Raw genomic sequence first — 18,416 nt, forward strand, 5'->3', positions numbered from 1 at the left:
GGGCTCAGATAGGCAGTTACTTATTTGCCTAAAAAAACAAGACTCCTAATTTCTAGTCAAGTGCTCTTTCCACCACAACACAGCACCTCCCTAATCAAGAACTAGTGACTGATTATGCCAAAGTACCAGTAGATAGCAGTCTAGGTAACACAGATTGTAAATCTCAAATTTTTCTCTTACTCTCTGTCATCTGGAAAACTTTGAACAAAAATAATATACACAATAAAAACAAAGGCAATGAGGAAGAACTATTTTAATTTTGATATTGAATATTCTTCCAAAAACATTATTTTACCCCACATTTTACTGAGTAATTAGAAATAACATTAGCATCAGAAAAACTAGGAAGATAAATGTGGTTAAACTAACATATGGAAAAAGGAAAATTATAATTAAGAATGCTACAAATTTAAATTAATACAAGATTATAATTTGAAAACTGTGCATCTCAAAGCAAACTCCATTCACTGAATTACTTTCAAAACAGCGTTTTGTGACTCTTATACACTAATTTTTTTCAAGAACAAATCTCATTTTAAAATATTTTTATTTTAAAAAATAGGCCTGGGTTCAGTGATAGATTTTTACTCCCAAGCTTTGATCACATTTCTTTGATTTGGGAAGAAAATGCCACTTTGATGGCAAGAAATTCAAAATTTTAAAGTTTATTTTTTTAAAAACAAAAATCCCAGTACAGAATTTTAAAAATTATCACTGAGAAATATATTAAGGTCATTAAATGCACAACATTAATTACTGGTCAGCTAATAATGATATTCTGTTTCTTCATTCTCCCAAGGAAAACTTGAAATTTCGGCAGAATAATCTTCAAATATACATTATTAGCAAAATGAGAGCTTCTGTTTACATACTTTTTGTATTTTGCTATTTCTAACTTTATTCTAAAACTCAATTTTACCCCAAACCATGATTACCATATTAACTTTGTAATGCACAGTTGTTTGCAACTCAGCAAAGCAGTAGTAAACCATCAGGTTCTATTCACCCAGCACTTAGAAAAAACAGAATTGATCACACCCATTTAAAAACAAATCTCATGCTATTTCCCAATGTATAGTTTCAATCTAAGTTCTGACAATGAAATATATGGATATATATCTATATATCTCATCTTGATTTTCAAAGGAGGCAAAGGGAGTTCACAGCTTAGCTTTGCCAGGCTGAAGCTGGAGATTTTGTAACTTCATAGCCAGACCCATGTTGCCATTGATTTTCAATTTGCCTTGAAAGAAGGCCTGTGAGGAAAAAAAAAAGAACATTTATTATTTGCTTTTTTTGTTTTGAGATCGCTGATATTTCTATATTATCCATAGGGTCGCAAAGAATTGGACATGACTGAAACGCCTTAGCACACATGCACTCAACCATCCAGCCCCAAGATGATTTATTTATCCAGGTCTCAAACTTTCTTCAGAATATGAAACTTGGCTTTCTGTAATAGATTTAGCACCTGATTCGTCACAAGGATGAATTTGTAAAAGTCATGCTTTACACAGAGCAGTCAAAAGGGACATTTTTCCAAAGTCTGTTCTCTTAGAAACTGAGTCTGCCATTACCTGTTTTCCTCAAAGAAGGTACATTTTCCACATCTTAGGCAGAGTGGGTTCATACTAGACTGATTTTATTTAAAAACATTACACATTCAGCGGGTCTGCCAGCAGGGAGGAAAAGCACATGTGTAACACACTCAGAAACTTGGGATTCGATTACAGATGCATCTATGCAATGAAATATCAGCATTTTTCTCCCTTTTTTGTGTTCCCTACAGAAGGAGGCAGAGCAGCTTGCTGAGACTGAGGTGCCTGTGTGAATCTTTGGCTCAATAAGGAGACTCAAAACAGTCCCAAGTGCAGAGACACACTTGTTGCATTTAACAACTGCCTGGGAGGATTTTCCTGGTAGTCCAGTGGTTAAAAACCTGTCTTCCAGTGCAGGGGACATGAGTTTAAACTCTGGTCCAGGTAGATTCCACATGCTGCAGGGCAAATTTAAGTCTGTGCACCACAACTACTAAAGCCTGTGCACTCTAGAGAAGAAATGACCATTAGCACATTAATGCAAAGGTCTCCCACATTTATCTTTAATTCCTCTGGGTGCTAACAGGTGTTCAGGAAAAGCAAGCTGACACTCTCCAAACGGGTGGTAAACAGATAAACTGAGAGAACAAAGGCAGCTGAGTGTGAAGCCTGGCCACGCTACCAAGGAAGTGTATGGAGTGCACGGTGGCTGAGCTGCAGTGGGTGGGAAGGGGGACGTGCCAGCTCTGAAGAATCTCATGGACAGAGGAGCCCAGCAGGCTACAGTCCACAGGGTCACAAAGGCTCGGACACGACTGACGCAACTTAGCACGCGTGCACACCAGGCAGCATGTTAAGTTCTAAAGACACAAGGATGAACAAGATGTGTTTTGTTTCCTTGAGACAAACACAATCTAAATCTAATGGGGAAGAGACAGGCACATTATGACTACCATAATGAAACAAGTGCTAGGCTAGTAGCCCAGCAAGTGGCCCCAAAGAGGGACTGACTATAGCTCCCCAACAATGTGGTAGGAGGTCTTCAAACATATCATCTAAATTCCTTTTGTTTGTTATATTAATATTTATTTATTTGGCTGTGTCGGGTCTCACTTGCAGCATAAGGGACCTTGAGTTGCAGAATGTGAACTCTTAGTTGTAGCAGGTGGCATCTAGCTCCCCATCCAGGGATCGAACACAAGCCCCATGAATTGGGAGTGCAGAGTCTTAACCAGTGGACCACCAGGGAAGTCCCTAAATTCATTTTGAAAGACAAGGAGTTTGTCAAGGAAGTCACAGTTCAGACAAAAAAAAAAAAAAGCACCGGCAAAGATACGAAAGTAGAAGGTCTTGCCTCTGTGACCACCGGCCCCTCCTTCTATCTGAATGATTCCTATTCTCCACCTGTACACTGCTGACTCCTGATCACCCCCAGGACAAAGCCAAGTGTTGTTTCCTCTGTGAAGCCTTCTCTGACAGCCCAGGAAGACATGGCTTCTCTTCTTCCACCCTTCTCAACCACAAGCCAGACAGGGCACCATGGCTATTTGGTGCACTTACTCTTCTACAAACCTGTCTTGTACCAAATTGTGGATGCCCTGAACAAGTGAGCTATTTCTTATTCATCTGAACATTTCTAGCACACAAGGCAGTGGCTGGCACACGGTTATATCCACAACTGTTTGTCATTCATTAAGTGGACATTTGGGGAACACTGAGTTTTGTGGGTTTGACCGCTTTAGATTTTATGGGATGAGGCTGAGACAGGTGATGAAATCAAATGGGCTAAAACCCACCTATGTGTGTGTTTGTGCTTAGTCGCTCAGTCATGTCCAACTCTTTGCAACCCCATGAACTGTAGCCGGCCAGGCTCCTTTGTCCATGGGGATTCTCTAGGCAAGAATATTGGAGTGCCCTCCCCCAGGGCATCTTCCCAGCCCAGGGATCAAACCCAGGTCTCCTGTATTGCAGGCAGATTCTTTACTAACTGAGCCATCAGGAAAAAACCAAAACACACCTAATACAAGAATATAAGCACCATTATACGTACCGTCTGAGGATTCATTTTACCAGTCATCAAAGCCAATAAGTCCGAGTCGGCCATTGTAATTGTGCAGTCGGCCTTCTTATCTAAAACAGACATGCAGAAAGAAGGAGAAAAGGGGAGTGTTCAGTTTCATGTGTACATTTTAGTCAAAAGTCATTGACTGCAACAGAATCATACTCAGTGTTAGTGTGGGCACATGGGCACTCCCATACACTCTACAGCAGCCTGGTAAAATGTGGCATAAATCACAAGCAATCTTGATATTCGACAAGAGGGAATACATTAATCATGGTATATTCATACAGTGGGGTACAATGCAGCCATTAGATGATGAGGATCTACATTTCACTGACCTGAAAAGATATTCATATTATACTGTTCATGATACTGTTACACAAGCCAGTTACAAAACGAACTGTAAGCATGAACCCATGTTTTGCTTAAAAACAGATATTCAATTATATATGTATAGGAAAAAACATCTGTAAACTTGAAGACCAATATAATAATAATAGCTACTGGGGCACACAGACTCTAAGGTGACCCCTGCGATCGTTGCCTTCTGGTTTTCATTCATGCCTTCGTATAATCCCCTACCCTCGAGTATGGTCAGGACCTGTGACTTGCTTCTAGCCTGCAGAAAGTGAGAAAGGTGACGGTCTGTCATTCTTGTGTTGTATTACATTATATAAGACTCTCTCTTGCTGGCCAAGTTTGCCTCACTCTCCTGCTGGCCTTGAATAAGCTAGCTCCTATACTGTGAACTACATACTGCACAGGCAAAGAGCTACATGGCAGGGTACTGGCCTTTAGAAGCTGCGGGTAGACTCTGGACTATAACCAGTAAAAAAAAACAAACAAACCCTAAAGCTATCATTCTTACAGTTGCAAGCAAGTAACTTCTGCAGCAACATGATTGAGCTTGGATATAAACCCCTTCTCCAGCCAAGTCTCCAGATGACAACCCAGCCCTGGACAACACCCTGACTGCAGCCTGTAAGACCTTATGCAGAAGACTCAGCTAAGCTGTCCTCAGCCAACATACCCATGGACGCTGTGAGGTAATAAATGAGTGTTTTGTTTTATACCACTAAGTTTGTGGTCATTTGTCGTGCGGTAACAGAAGATGCATACCTAGCGCTATCCGAACTTAACAAAATTTTTCTGCAAAGGATCAGACATTACATACTCTAGGCTTTGTGAGCCATTAGCTCTCTACTGCAGTGACTCAACCCTGCACCTACAGCACAAGAGCAGCCACAGATAATACACAAACAAATGCAGGCAGCTGTATTCCAACAAAACTGTTTTCAAAACAGTAGCAGACCAAGAGGGAGAAGATATTTGTAACTCATATATCGAACAAAGAACTTGTAGCCAGAAAATATAAAAAAACTCCTATCACTCAATTAGAAAAGGGTGGATAGACCAATACAAAAATGGGCAAACAGGCACATACAAAAGATCTCCCAATGGCCAGAGACGCACATGAAACACTGCTCGGTTCCACTGGTCATCAGGAAAATGCAAACTGAAAGTATAGATGAGACACTGCAACATACCTGCTACAATGAAGAGCTTCAAAAACACCCAGTGCTGGTACGGATGAATAGCTAAAGGTCAATATAATGCTAGAGGGACTGTAAGATGTTACAGTCACTTTAGAAAACAGCCTGGAAGTTTCTTAGAAAGCTACAAACACATATGCCATATGACCTAGTAATCCCACTCTTAAGTGTTCAGTGTTTACTCAAGAGAAATGAAAACACAAATCCACACAAAGACCTGTATGTGAATGTTCACAGAGGCTTTATTCAAACTGCCAAAATCTGGAAAAAAGACAAATATACATCAGCCAGTGAGTGGATAAACTACTCAGCAACAAACAGGAACACACTACGGACAGTCCGTGAAAGATGTGGGCTCAAAGGCTGCAGGCTATTATGATTCCATGTGCAGTTTATGACATGCTGGAAAAAGTGAAACCACAGGGACAGAAATCAGATCAGTGGTTTCCAGGACCCGAGCATGAGAGAAGGGGATTGACTACCAAAGGAGACGAGGACATTTTTTGGAAATATTCTGTATCTTGATTTTTGGTAGTGGCTACACAACTGTAGGCATTTGTCTAAATTCATAGAATTGTAATCTAAAAATGGTAGATTTTATTGTACATAAATTATACCTTAAAGAATTTGACTTAAAAAAAAAAAGACTAAACTAAATTACCAAAGTACTGTCAAAAATGTGGAACAAATAAAACTCTCATATAATATTGAAGAGTAATACAGAAGAGAATTAAAACAGTATGTCCACAAGGAAACTTGGCTATATGGTAGCTCATGAGTTAATATTTCTATTCCTGGTTATATGCCAAATGGAGATAAGTACATATGTCCACTAAAAGACACACATGAGAATGTCTGTAATGGCTGTATTCATTAACACCCCAAAATGGAAACATGTAAAGATATATCAACCATGAACTGAATAAATAAATTCTGATGGAGTCACACAGTAAAAATGAACTGACGCTACATGCAATAATATAATGGATCTTACAATGATGAAAGAAGCCACACCTCAAACAGTAAATATTGTATGGCTCCATCTGTATGAATTTCCAAAATAAATAAAATTCAACTTACGGTGATAGAACTTGGAATAGTGGTTCCTTTGGGGAATGATTAGAGATGGGAGGTGATATGTGGGAGGTTTCTAGAGTGCTGGCAACTTTCTACCTCTTGAGCTGGGAGATGTATTCATTTGTTAACATTTATTTGCCTATACACTCAGATTTATGCCTTTCTTTATGGGCTAGACCTCAAAAAAATTTTACACAAAACAAAAAATGAGGTGGCGGGATGAATTTGCCCCACAGGCCATCATTTGTCAACTCTTGATATAGATGGTAAGATTATAGGAAAGTAATTTTTTCATTTTATTTCTCTATCTTTTCCAAATTTTTTACACTTGATTATGTATTACTTATATAAAAACAAAGTTTTTAAAATAATAATTTTAATACTATAATCAAAATATAATGGCAAAAATGCCATATCACAAAGACTCTAAATTCTTCTTGCAAAAGCAGCCATGTCTACTCTGGACAAATGAGAAGTTTCAAGTGTAAAAGGAAAAATTCACCAAGAAATTAAAATTTTCAGCAGTCAGTGTTTTAGGTAATCAGTATAATAACAGTACTCTAATAGCACTACAACTGGTAACAGTAATAATATCAAATTATGGCCCAACAGTTAGCTAATCTTTGCCTTAATTAAAAAAAAAAAAAATACAAAACATAGCAGTTGCTATGGTCTGAATGTCTGTATCCTCCCAAAACTCGTATGTTGAAATCCTAATGCTTGATGCTATAGTATTAATATGGAGGGCCTCCAAGGGTCATGATGGTAGATCCCTTATGAATGGATTTATGCCTTATCAAGAGGCTTCAGAGAGACCCTGAGCCCTTCCATGATGTGAGCCCACAGTAAGAAAGCACTGGCTATGAACCAGGAAGAAGGGCCTCACTAAATGTGACCATAGCAATGTCCTGATCTTGGACTTCCAGTCACCAGAACTATGACAGAAATTCCTGTTGTTTATGAGCCGCCCAGGCTGTGGTATGTTCAATACAGCAACTCAAACGGACTAGGATGGGAATAAACTATTAAAGCATATGATGCCCATATTATTAACTAAAACAATGTTGGAAATTAAAATTTTTTGTATGTCTTAGAATGCAGGGGTAACACTTAAAAGGAATGTGATTTAACAGCCATTTCATCTTTGGCTGTAACAAAATTTTCTCATTACATGAGAAAAAGTCTAAAGTCTTAAAAATTAAGGTATTTATGGGGGAGAGGGGTGGGATGGATTGAGAGATTGGGATTAACATATACACATTACTATGTATAAAATAGATAACTAATGAGAATCTACTATAGCACAGAGACCTCTACTCTGTGCCCTGTGGTGACCTAAATGTCTGGAAATTCAAAAAAGAAGGGATGTATGTATACATTATAGGGCTTCCCTGGTGGCTCAGATGGTAAAGAATCTGCCTGCAATGTGGGACACCCGAGTTCAATTCCTGGGTTGGGAAGATCCCCTGGAGAAGGGAATGGCAATCCACTCCAGTATTCCTGCCTGAAGAATTCCATGGACAGAAGAGTCTGATAGACTATATAGTCCATGGGGTCACAGAGTCAGATACAACTGAGCAACTAACACTAACATGTTTACATAAGGCTGATTCACTTTGCTACATAGCAGCAACTGATATGGTAGTATAAAATGAGCACACTCCAATAATAAAAAATAACAACAATAGCCTTAATATCAGGTAGAGTAATTCTCCCCACTTTATTTTTTGTAATGATTTTTAAGCTAATGGCACCCCACTCCAGTACTCTTGTCTGGAAAATCCCATGGACGGAGGAGCCTGGTAGGCTGCAGTCCATGGGGTCGCTAAGAGTCAGACACGACTGAGCAACTTCACTTTCACTTTTCACTTTCATGCACTGGAGAAGGAAATGGCAACCCACTCCAGTGTTCTTGCCTGGAGAATCCCAGGGACGGTGGAGCCTGGTGGGCTGCCGTCTATGGAGTCGAACAGAGTCGGACACGACTGAAGCGACTTAGCAGCAGCAGCATGACTAAGAAAAGTCTTGCTGGAATTTTGGTAGAAATTGTATTTAGTACATAGATGAATTTGAGAAGTGACACCTTTATTCAACTGAGTCTTCCAATCTAAGAATATGCTATTTCCCTCCATTCAGTTAGGTTTTCTTTGATTTCCTTTGTTAATGTTTTATAATTATCAGCATATAGATTCTGTACATGTTTTTTAAGTGTAAATCTAAGTATTTAATTTTTTGTAGAAAACTAATAATATTAATACTATTGTGTTTTAAAAAACATTAAGGTATTTACAATTTAGAAAATCCAATTCTCTTGTAGATAGATAACATCAAAGAGCAGGGAGAAAAAAAAGTTAGCAAACTGAGATAGCTGGACTTGATTTATAGCTGGATTAGATCCTAATATTCCAAGAAAGGACTCCTAGTGACTTTAGGAAATAAAGTGCTGCTGCTGCTGTTACTATACCAGCACTTACTGAGCTCTCTCTATGCTGAGAGCTTCACATACCTGGACTTTATTTGATCTTAATAACCCTATGAGTATTGACAGAACTCTTCCTCCTTCACAGTCCAGGTACCATCAATTGCACCCCAAACACTCCTGGTGACCTGGTGACTCCACCTAACACTTTTCTCACTGCCAACACTCAAGCTATCCTTTTTGCTTACTTAGATGGTGGTATCATCCATTCTCCTAATTGCGCTCTCTGCCTCTGATTTCTTCCTTTCTAATTCATCAGGTCTAATACAGCAGCTTCATCCTCTAAAACACAGCTCTGACTTTCATTTTTTTCAAAAAAGCTAGTGTCCCTAGATCACCTCTCTCAATTGCACCAGGTTCTCTCCAAAGAGAGAAACATAACATACAATATAGCTACCATTTACTGAATGCTTACTAAGCATCACTCATTCGTTCTGTTCATTTTTATTATCTATTTTATTGAAGGCCTACCAGGTATCAGATATTGTTCTAGGCACTGTGAATGCAGCAGTGAACCTAAGAGGCAAAAGCTCTGCCTTCACGTAGCTTACAACTCAAGGGGGGGATGGACAATAAGCAAATAAATAAGATACAGTATATCAGATGGAGGAAAGTGCTATAAATAAAAGTAAGGCAGAAAAGGACAATAGGGAATGATAATGAGGTATGATTTAGAAGTGTGGCTGGGGAAACGCTCACTGAGAAGGTGACATTTGGGCAAAAATCCAAAGCAAATGCAAGGACCAGTCATGAGGATATCTGAAGGATGATGATCCCAGGCAGTAGAAAGTTCCTGAACTGGGAATACCTTACACTCAAGCCACAGCAAGGAAGCCACTGTGACTGGAGCAAAGTGAGGAAGATGTAGTAAGAAAGAGACTAGGGCCAATTACATGGTATGTACAGCATAGACTGGAACAACACTGTAAGTCAATGATACTTCAATTAAAAAAAGAAGGGCCAAGCATGACTTCAAGGATTTTAGACAGAGGAACTGGTTAAACAAAGGGGAAATTTATCAAAATGGAATATCAGTGGATACTTAGTAAGTATCCAAGTAAATCTGTTAGTTAAGCAGCTGGATATACACCTTGGAGTTCAATGCCTGAGTTCACACCAAGAGATCTGGGAGTCATCAGTGTAGAGACGGTTTGAAAAGCATGAGATTAGATGAGAGCCCCAGGCAGTGAATGTAGATAGAACTGAGCCTTAGAGCACACCAACATTTATACACTGAGAGATAAGGAAAAAACAGGGAGAGGCCAAGAGGGAACACCCAGTAGGTAGGAAGAAAGCCTAGAAGAGTAATATTATAAAAACTGGGAACTAACCACTGAAGTTAGCAATACAGTGGTTACTTGTGACCTTGACAAGAACAGTTTTGGAATAATGATGAGCTGACAAAGACTGACTGAAGTAGGTTCAAGAAACACCGAGATGACAGGAAGTGGAGATAGTGAGTATAGACAGGTCTTTTGAGGACATGTAGCCATACACTGACCCATGTGCTTCACAGGTTAATTAGCAGACAATTCTCTTAATCCCCACACAAATCCTATGAAATAGGAACCATTTATTATTTCCATTTACAAATTAAAAAAAAAAAAAAGCTCTGAGTGAAATAATTTAAGGCCAGAATCTGTGAGTGGCAGGACCAGGACTCTAAACCCAAGCTGTCTAATGCCAAAGCCTAATGCTAGCAACAGTGATGGAGCCTCTCAATCTTTGGGAGAAAACCTAGGACCTATTCCTAGTCCCAAAGATTCCCCAGTCCTTGACAAGGTTCTCTAACTCTAAAGCCAGCCCTTTGGGGGACACCAAAGCAGGCCCCCATTTTCCTTTGTGAACTTGTCAGTGCTTAATCAATGAAGTCATCACTGCACTGACCTGAGTTAGGGAGCACTGATCCTTTGCCATTCTTCACGTCCACCACCCAGGTGGCTTCTTTACCCCCAGGGCCATCCTTCACCTTAAAGGCAAAAATACCACCGATTTTCTTCACAAACTGCTCTCCTTCCTGGAAAGAAAAATAACACAGAGTTATATTAAGTTCATTCCTCTGGTTTTGCCCCCAAATTAAATGTTTAAGCAGATATATGACATGAGCTGCTGGGCAGCAGGCAGTCCCCAGGCTCCCTTAGGATCTTTTACCCAGAAAATCCAAAAGGTAACCTGGCAGCAACTCCCTCATCTGCCAGATCTTCTGATGAAAATGTCTTTCTGGGATACAACTGGTAGAAGGGTGGGGGAATTGGGGAGTGAGTGGCACAGCAGCACTTTCTATTGAAATAGGCTTCAGTTGTCTCAATAATTTCTGGAAGATTCACTCTGGCCTCTCAAAACATAGGAACCCTATCCCCTCTTTTTTTCTAGCAGGTAAATTCCTTCACATATATGTTTGGTGTTCCACAATCAGAATTTAAAGATAAGTGGTTCAACTCATTTTCTGGATTACTATAAAGAATTATATAATATCCCATCCACCACCTACTTTTGGATCTTGGGGAATGAGGCTGAAAAAATAACCTCAGATCCATATCTCTGTAGGGTGGTTTCCTTTCTCCTCCCCTCTTCCCTTCATTCCCACTCTGTTTCCCCTTTTCTTACTGAAATACTGACTGACTGAAACCGTGACTGTCCCCAAACTTTGTTTCAGGCTTTACAGAGTTAGAAGGGTAAATGATAACACACTATGATCTCTATGATGAAGCAGAGCACAGAGGACGCCCTAAGCTGGCTGTCAGGGTGAATAACTCACACACCTCCCCCTGAAAAAGCACATAGACACAATAACTTCATTGCAATTAAATATATCATACTGCAGAAAAATAGAAAATACTGATAAAGAAAAAGAAAATAGAAATCATTCACAATTTCATCACCACTCAAGAAAATAACATGTTGATATAAATCCCCTCTATCTTTTTTTCTCTGCATATATACTTTTTAAATGGGATCACAGTGTATACTATAGTGTTTTGTAATCCACCTTTCAGTTTAATATATCTATCCTTACTACTGTGTCATTAAGAATTCTTCTACATAATTTTAAATGACTATACATAGTCTTTAATTGTAGAAATTCACTATACTTTATTCTCTGTTGCTTGATGGGCTTCCCTGGTGGCTAGCTGGTTAAGAATCTACCTGCAATGCAGGAGACCCTGGTTCGATTCCTGGGTTGGGAAGATCCCTTGGAGAACGGATAGGCTACACTCCAGTACTCATGGGCTTCCCTGGTGGCTCAGCTGGTAAAGAAACCACCTGCAATGTGGGAGACCTGGGTTTGATCCAGGACATGGCAACCCACTCTAGTGTTCTTGCCTGGAGAATACCCATGGGAGAGGAGCCTGGCGGGCTACAGTCCATGGGGTCGCAGAGAAACGGGCATGACTGAGCGACTCAGCACAGCACAGCTGTTGCTTGATATTTAGGTTAGTCCTAAGTTCTGGCTATTAAAACAACGCTGTAAATAACATTCTTGTATCTAAGTATTTTTATATAAACTCATTTATATAAAGTTAAACTCCAAGAATTCAACTTTGCTAATTAATAACAATAAATTTGAAACAGCATAAGTTTGAATTCTTGCTCTGTCATGTACTTATGTAACCCTGAGCGAGTTAATAAACCTCTCTCATTCTGTCTTCTTTTCTGTGAAACAGAGTTAATAATAGCAGCTATCCTCATAAAGTTGTACAATACTTAAATACCCACAAAACACAGAGTAACTGCTTAATAAATGTTAGTATTTTTTCCCATTATTTCACTCTATGATCTGTCTGCTATTTCTGTGCCAGTATTATAGCTTTATAAATCTACTTTACTCTTTAATATAGTAAATTTCCACGTGTGTGTGTGTTAGTCACTCAGTCGTGTCCAGTTCTTTGCAACCCAATGGACTGCAGCCCACCAGGCTCCTCTGTCCCTGGGATTCTCCAGGCAAGAATACTAGAGTGGGTTGCCATTTCCTTCTCCTGGGGATCTTCCTGACCCAAGGATAGAACCTGGGTCTCCTGCATTGCAGGAGGATTCCTTATTATCTGAGCTATTATAGGGAATCCAAACATTTCCATAATCTTCCAAATATTCTTCACTAATCTTGGATTTGTTTGAACCTTTTTTTTCTTCTAGATGTACATGATAATCATTTATTTAGTTTTTTGCCCCAAAATGCTGTTGGATTTAAACAGGGTTACATAAAATACATGGATCTGTTTGATAGAGAATAATTACCTTATAATATTAAGTCCTCCCATTCACGAATATGTTCTATCTTCAAGTTTTCCTTGATGTCCCTTGGCAATATTCTGTCATTTCCCCCCATATAAGCTTTTGTACATTTCTTGCTAAGTTTATTATTAGTTATTTTATATTGCTCTTGTTAGTAATATGTTTTTCATTATATTTTTACTGAATTATTGAAAATACATAGAAAATATATTGATCTTTTTATATTTATTTTAGAATTGACTACCTTTTGAGTCTTCTTACAATTTCTAATAGCTTTTACTTCCCACTTTTTTTTTTTTTAGCCTTACATCCTGCAATAATTTATATCCAAGATTCTTTCTTTTGGTTAGAAGAACACAATATTTGTTCTTCTAACAAAGATTTCAGTGTTTACTACGCTCAGGCACTGTGCTAACTACCTGAAACACTCAAATAATCATTACTAGATACTCACCTCTGTTTCTATGTAGGCAGAGATACTGACCTAAGTTCTTATTGTGCCTTGCTTTTTATAACAAATTCACTGAGATATAATTCATATACCATAAAATGTATCCTGTTAAAGTAGTTTAGTGGTATTTTAGTATATTCAAAGTTGTGCAACCAACACCAGTATCTAACTTTAAAACATTTTCATCGCCCCCTAAAGAAGCCAACACCCATTAGCAGTCACCCTCTACCTCACCATTCTCTCTTTCCACCAACCCCTGCCAACCACTTATCTACCTTCTGTTTACAGAATTATACAATATATGATCTTTTGTGACTGGCTTCTTTCACTTATCATAATGCTTTTAAGGTTCATCCACGCGGCAGCATGTCTCAGAAATTAATTCCTTTTCATGACCAAGTAACATTCCATTGTATGCAGGCAGCACATTTTGTTTAGCCATTCATCAATTGGCAGCTGTTTCCCCTTTTTAACTATTATCAGTAATACTGCTATGGACATTTGTGTCCAGGTTTTCACATGGACATTGATAGGCTCTAATTCCTCTTAGGTTTACATTTAGAAGTTAAAATTTATGTTATTTTAGGGTGATGTGTAACTTTTTGAGGAACTATCAAACTGTTTTCTAAAGTGGCTGTACCATGTTACATCCTACCAGCAACAAAGGAAGGTTCCAATTTCTGCACATCCTTATCAGCACTTCTGTCTTTTTTATTTTAGTCATCCTAGTGGGTGTGTTGACCTTTTTCCTGGACACAGATAATAAGCCTGAACCTATCTGGAATCAACCACAGGTCTTAGGATTCCAAAGAAGCTATTCTAAAATTATTGAGTCTAGGCCTACTTATTTCAACCTCCATGGAGGCAAATCTCACATGTGAGTGTCCTGAGACCAACTACTAACATTTTCTAGTTAAGTCAAAAAACCAAAATGACTGTCAGATTTTTTTAAAGTGGAGGAGAGAAATTCTCTTATTTTGCTTCCCTTAAAAGATCTCAAATTATTTTTAAGCTAACTCTAGGAAAAATTATTAACAACAATAACAATCTTTGGGCGGCTATAAAGTTTTCAAGTGCTTTTTTTTTTTAATGCTTTTTATATCATTATTTAATTTTCATAAAACCCTGTAAGTAACTGGACAGGTATTAATATTACCTCATTAGGCAGAAACAACTAGGGTTCTAAACGGTTAAGAACCCTTTAGACTATTCTCTATCCTGCTGCCAACTAATCCACCTAATACAAACCCACCTAACACTAACAGAATTATCACTTTCAGATTTGAATTTAGATGGCTCCCCACAGCCCACAGGATAACGCATGTCTTTACATTCATTCTAGAGTCTTCGTAACCGGAAGGTAATGCTCTTACCTTCAGCCCCTTTTTCATCCTCCTCAGGGCTTTTTTGTTCTGACCATTTTTAATGTCATGAACATACGTGCTTCTGTGCCCTTACTTATGCCCTGCCCGAATTCACTCACCTCTTCCTTTTCTCCATTCCTACCCAACTTCACCAAGTCAAGTCCTCAGTTCACATGCTAACTCCTCTGGAAAGGCTTTCTGTCTCTATTGGACACTTTGATAGCCCTTTGCACATAAACCACACGCATGTTTCTTGTCAAAGCCGTTTTCTTTTTTTTCCTAGGAAATTTTTTCCATGTCTGTCTTGCCACTAAACTCTAATGTTCCCTGAGGGGAGGTAACATATGACAAGTAAGTAATACAACCAGAACTCAAATTCAGGTCGGTTTAACTTCAAATTCAATGCTCTTTCTATTTGCTATCATATGGCAAAGGTGGTTACATCAATACTTTCAAACTTTAGCCTATAAAAGTAGTTTCTGTCACCATGCATAAATTGAAAGAAAGTTCAAAGTCTTTTCCACATTCCTTAAAATCTTTTGTCCTTCAAGGTTCTGCGGAGGTAACCTAGAACAGTAGATTAGTAATGCTGGGGTCTGGGCCACCCAAAGAGCCAGGCCTCCTCTGGAGCCAACGGCCCATGAACAGCTACATCTATGACATCTGCTTGCACAATGCCTCAGGAATAGTTATGGCAGACGCCAAGTTAGAGCAGGAAAACACAGCAAATGTTTAGAAACTACCCCAATACTTAGAAACTCCTTCCACTTCTTTAAGACAGATGTAGATTAACTTTGCATCTGCTGTTACTTTTGAGAACCAACTGATCCTCTTATAAAATCAAATCCTTTAGCCAATAAGACAGTTTCAATTGAAGAGGGAGTGAGAGAGGGTAAGGAAATGGACAAGGAGAGAGTTAAAAGGGTAAAGAAACTACACATCTTTTGTGAAACTGGAGATCACAAATAGTTCTAAGTGCCTTCGGTACTTGAAGAAAAGTAATTCTTTTTGAGTAGCAAAAGGTCAAGGAGTAGGTCCTGTGGTAAACTGAACAGGAACAAAAAATTAAGACAGAATTCAAAGAAGGGCAATAGGGTACTGCTAACAAAGACAAAAGTGGAAATAAAATCTCTTGCCAGATTTCTTTTTTCCCAATGAAGAAAATGCATGAATTGACAAAAGATTCCAATACTTTCATTTTCTGGTGTGGCAAACATTTAGAAAAACATTTAGAAAAGTCGTGAGAAGGAGAGAAAAAATAAGGGGACAAGGTTGACACAAGAGAGGTTACAGAGGGAGAAGAATTAAAATGGGAGCAAGAGGCAAACATGTGCAAAGTTAAAAGAACACTGTGAAATAAAAACACCACTGTTAATCCCAATAATGAAGTATTCAATGGCTGACATACAGCCATATCAGATACTCTCTAAACTTTTTTTTTTGACAGAATAATGTTAAAAAATGGGACAACCTGGCAGAAGTTAACTATCCTATGGGCTACTCTGCAGGCAAATATTGGTGTCATTAAAAAATTTTTTTTCAGGCCTTAGCAAGTTCAACTTCATTTTAGTGGATACTTGTAATGAAAGAAATTTCAAAAACAATAAGCAGATATACTTTTCTACTCTTGGGAAAGGTTTTTTTTAAAAAACCAGTCAACAAAGCACTGGAGATAGAGTGAAGAAAAAAGTCAATCTCATGAACTATCATTGAGTCTGGAAATTAATACCCTCTTTTTGGTGGATAGTCTGGCAATATGTATCATGGCATTAAGTACCTAAAGATGAGTACAAATGGAAATTTATTATAACTTTATTTTTTGCAAGACTTAAATACAACCTAATGTTCATCATAAGAGGCTAGTTAAATAGAGTATGATATTTATAATCAAACATATACTATGGGGTCATTAAAACTCATGGTAAGGGTTTATATTTATGGGTAGGGAACATACTATCAAGAAATAAGAAGCTGGTTATAAAACAACAGGTAGACCAATGCAGGTGTATCCTTGCAAAATGGTGGCAGAACAGGTCTGCAAGCTGCTGGGCCAGTGCCTGCCTGCTGGAAACAGTCAACCCTGGCCCTCTCTACCTCAAGAAGACTGATGATCATTACAAAAATTCTAGAAATGTAGGGTATTTTGTCAAGACATGTCATTCACATTAGCTATTTAGTGCAATCACACCCACAGCACAATCACCTTAAGATGTTAAGAAATCCTTTGTGTTACAATAAGGGAGTTTCGAGATATGCACAATGTCTGTTTTCACACTGTGCCTCTAACATGAGTGAACTGCACACCTTAAATATTTTGAATCTTTTTATTTGAGCCCACTGGTCAGTTTCACAGATGTGTAAAATTAAAATCAATGATGAAATTCCAAGATGTCTTTAATGAAACAATGAAGTAAATGTCTAATTTTACCCAAGGGAACAACTCTCTTTTTGGAGAAAGAGTTACTATTAGGTTGCTTTAGTATGACTATTATCTATCAAGAACTAATTACTGTTCATAAACAGAGGTCCACATATAACAAATTTAAAAATTCAGCATGTACTGTATGATCCTAGTTGTGTAAAACTGTTTATTCAGATACACAGAGAGATGTCTGAAAGAATATCAACCACCGTTAATACTTTAGGGAGCGCTCAGTAATGGCATTTCAGGAGATTTAAAATTTTTCTTGGAGGAGCTAAGATGGCGGAGGAATATGACGGGGAGAACACTTTTCCCCCCCACAAATTCATCAAAAGAACATTTAAACGCCAAGTAAATTCCACAAAACAACTTGTGAATGCTGGCAGAGGACATCAGGCACCCAGAAAAGCAACCCATTGTCTTTGAAAGGAGGTAGGAAAAAATATAAAAGACAAAAAAGAGACAAAAGAGGGAGGGACGGAGCTCCGTCTGGGAAGGGAGTCTTAAAAAGAGAGAAGTTTCCAAACACCAGGAAACATTCTCACTGCCGAGTCTGTGCTGAGCCTTGGAAGCACAGAGGGCAACATAACAGGGAGGAAAAATAAATAAACAATTAAAACCCCCAGATTACGAGCCCTACGTTAACTCCCCCAGCGGAGAAGCAGCGCAGACGCCTGCATCTGCCATTAGCAAGCGGGGGCTGGGCAGGGAAGCGCAGCGCGGGCTGCATTGCTTAGAGTAAGGATCTGGCCTGAATACCCTGAGCACTACCTGAGGGAAATAATTTGGGCTAGCAAACCAGACTGTGGGATATCTACCACGCGAAAAGCCAGCCCTAACCTAAGACACTGCCAGGCCCGCACACGGAACAAGGACTGTACAGAGATAGCTGGCTGCAGACTGTCCTCCTCCGGTGACAGGCAGCCAGAGCCGGAAGGGGGCAATCGCAGCCCCAGAGAGACATTATCTACAAAACTGTAAGCAGGCTTCTTTGCTAACTAAAAGTTCTTGGGGTTCTGGACAGTCAACATCCGCCTGCAAAGGTGTGCCAGTTGTACACCCAGATAACTGAGCAGCGGGGAGGCGATAAGTTGCAGCAACCGCGCTCGCCAAACACTTCATCATTGAAAGACAAGTATATGTCTTGTCTTTCTTCTCTGAGCTGCTCGGACCTAGGAAGGGCACAAAACGCAGGCCCGACCAAATCTGTGCCTCTGAGGACTACCCGAGTGCCTGA

The 18,416-nt window shown here is 39.0% G+C and overlaps 1 protein-coding gene across 3 annotated transcripts in view; it reads right to left on the reverse strand.

Annotated features, from left to right (window-relative positions):
* Window positions 1–238: 238 nt before the first annotated feature.
* The window catches only part of SCP2 (sterol carrier protein 2), a 117,340-nt gene continuing 99,162 nt past the window's right edge, over window positions 239–18,416 (reverse strand). For all 3 annotated transcript variants that reach the window (XM_070786526.1, XM_019957454.2, XM_019957456.2), the window contains 3 exons: window positions 10,597–10,726; window positions 3,589–3,668; window positions 239–1,256 (listed from right to left, as the gene is read on the reverse strand). In XM_070786526.1, coding sequence (XP_070642627.1) covers window positions 1,161–1,256; window positions 3,589–3,668; window positions 10,597–10,726 — 306 coding nt within the window. In that variant the 3' untranslated portion in view covers window positions 239–1,160. The remainder of the gene's footprint in view (window positions 1,257–3,588; window positions 3,669–10,596; window positions 10,727–18,416) is intronic.

Source organism: Bos indicus, chromosome 3 (assembly GCF_029378745.1).
Source record: "Bos indicus isolate NIAB-ARS_2022 breed Sahiwal x Tharparkar chromosome 3, NIAB-ARS_B.indTharparkar_mat_pri_1.0, whole genome shotgun sequence".
In the NCBI taxonomy this organism is placed as follows: domain Eukaryota; kingdom Metazoa; phylum Chordata; class Mammalia; order Artiodactyla; family Bovidae; genus Bos; species Bos indicus.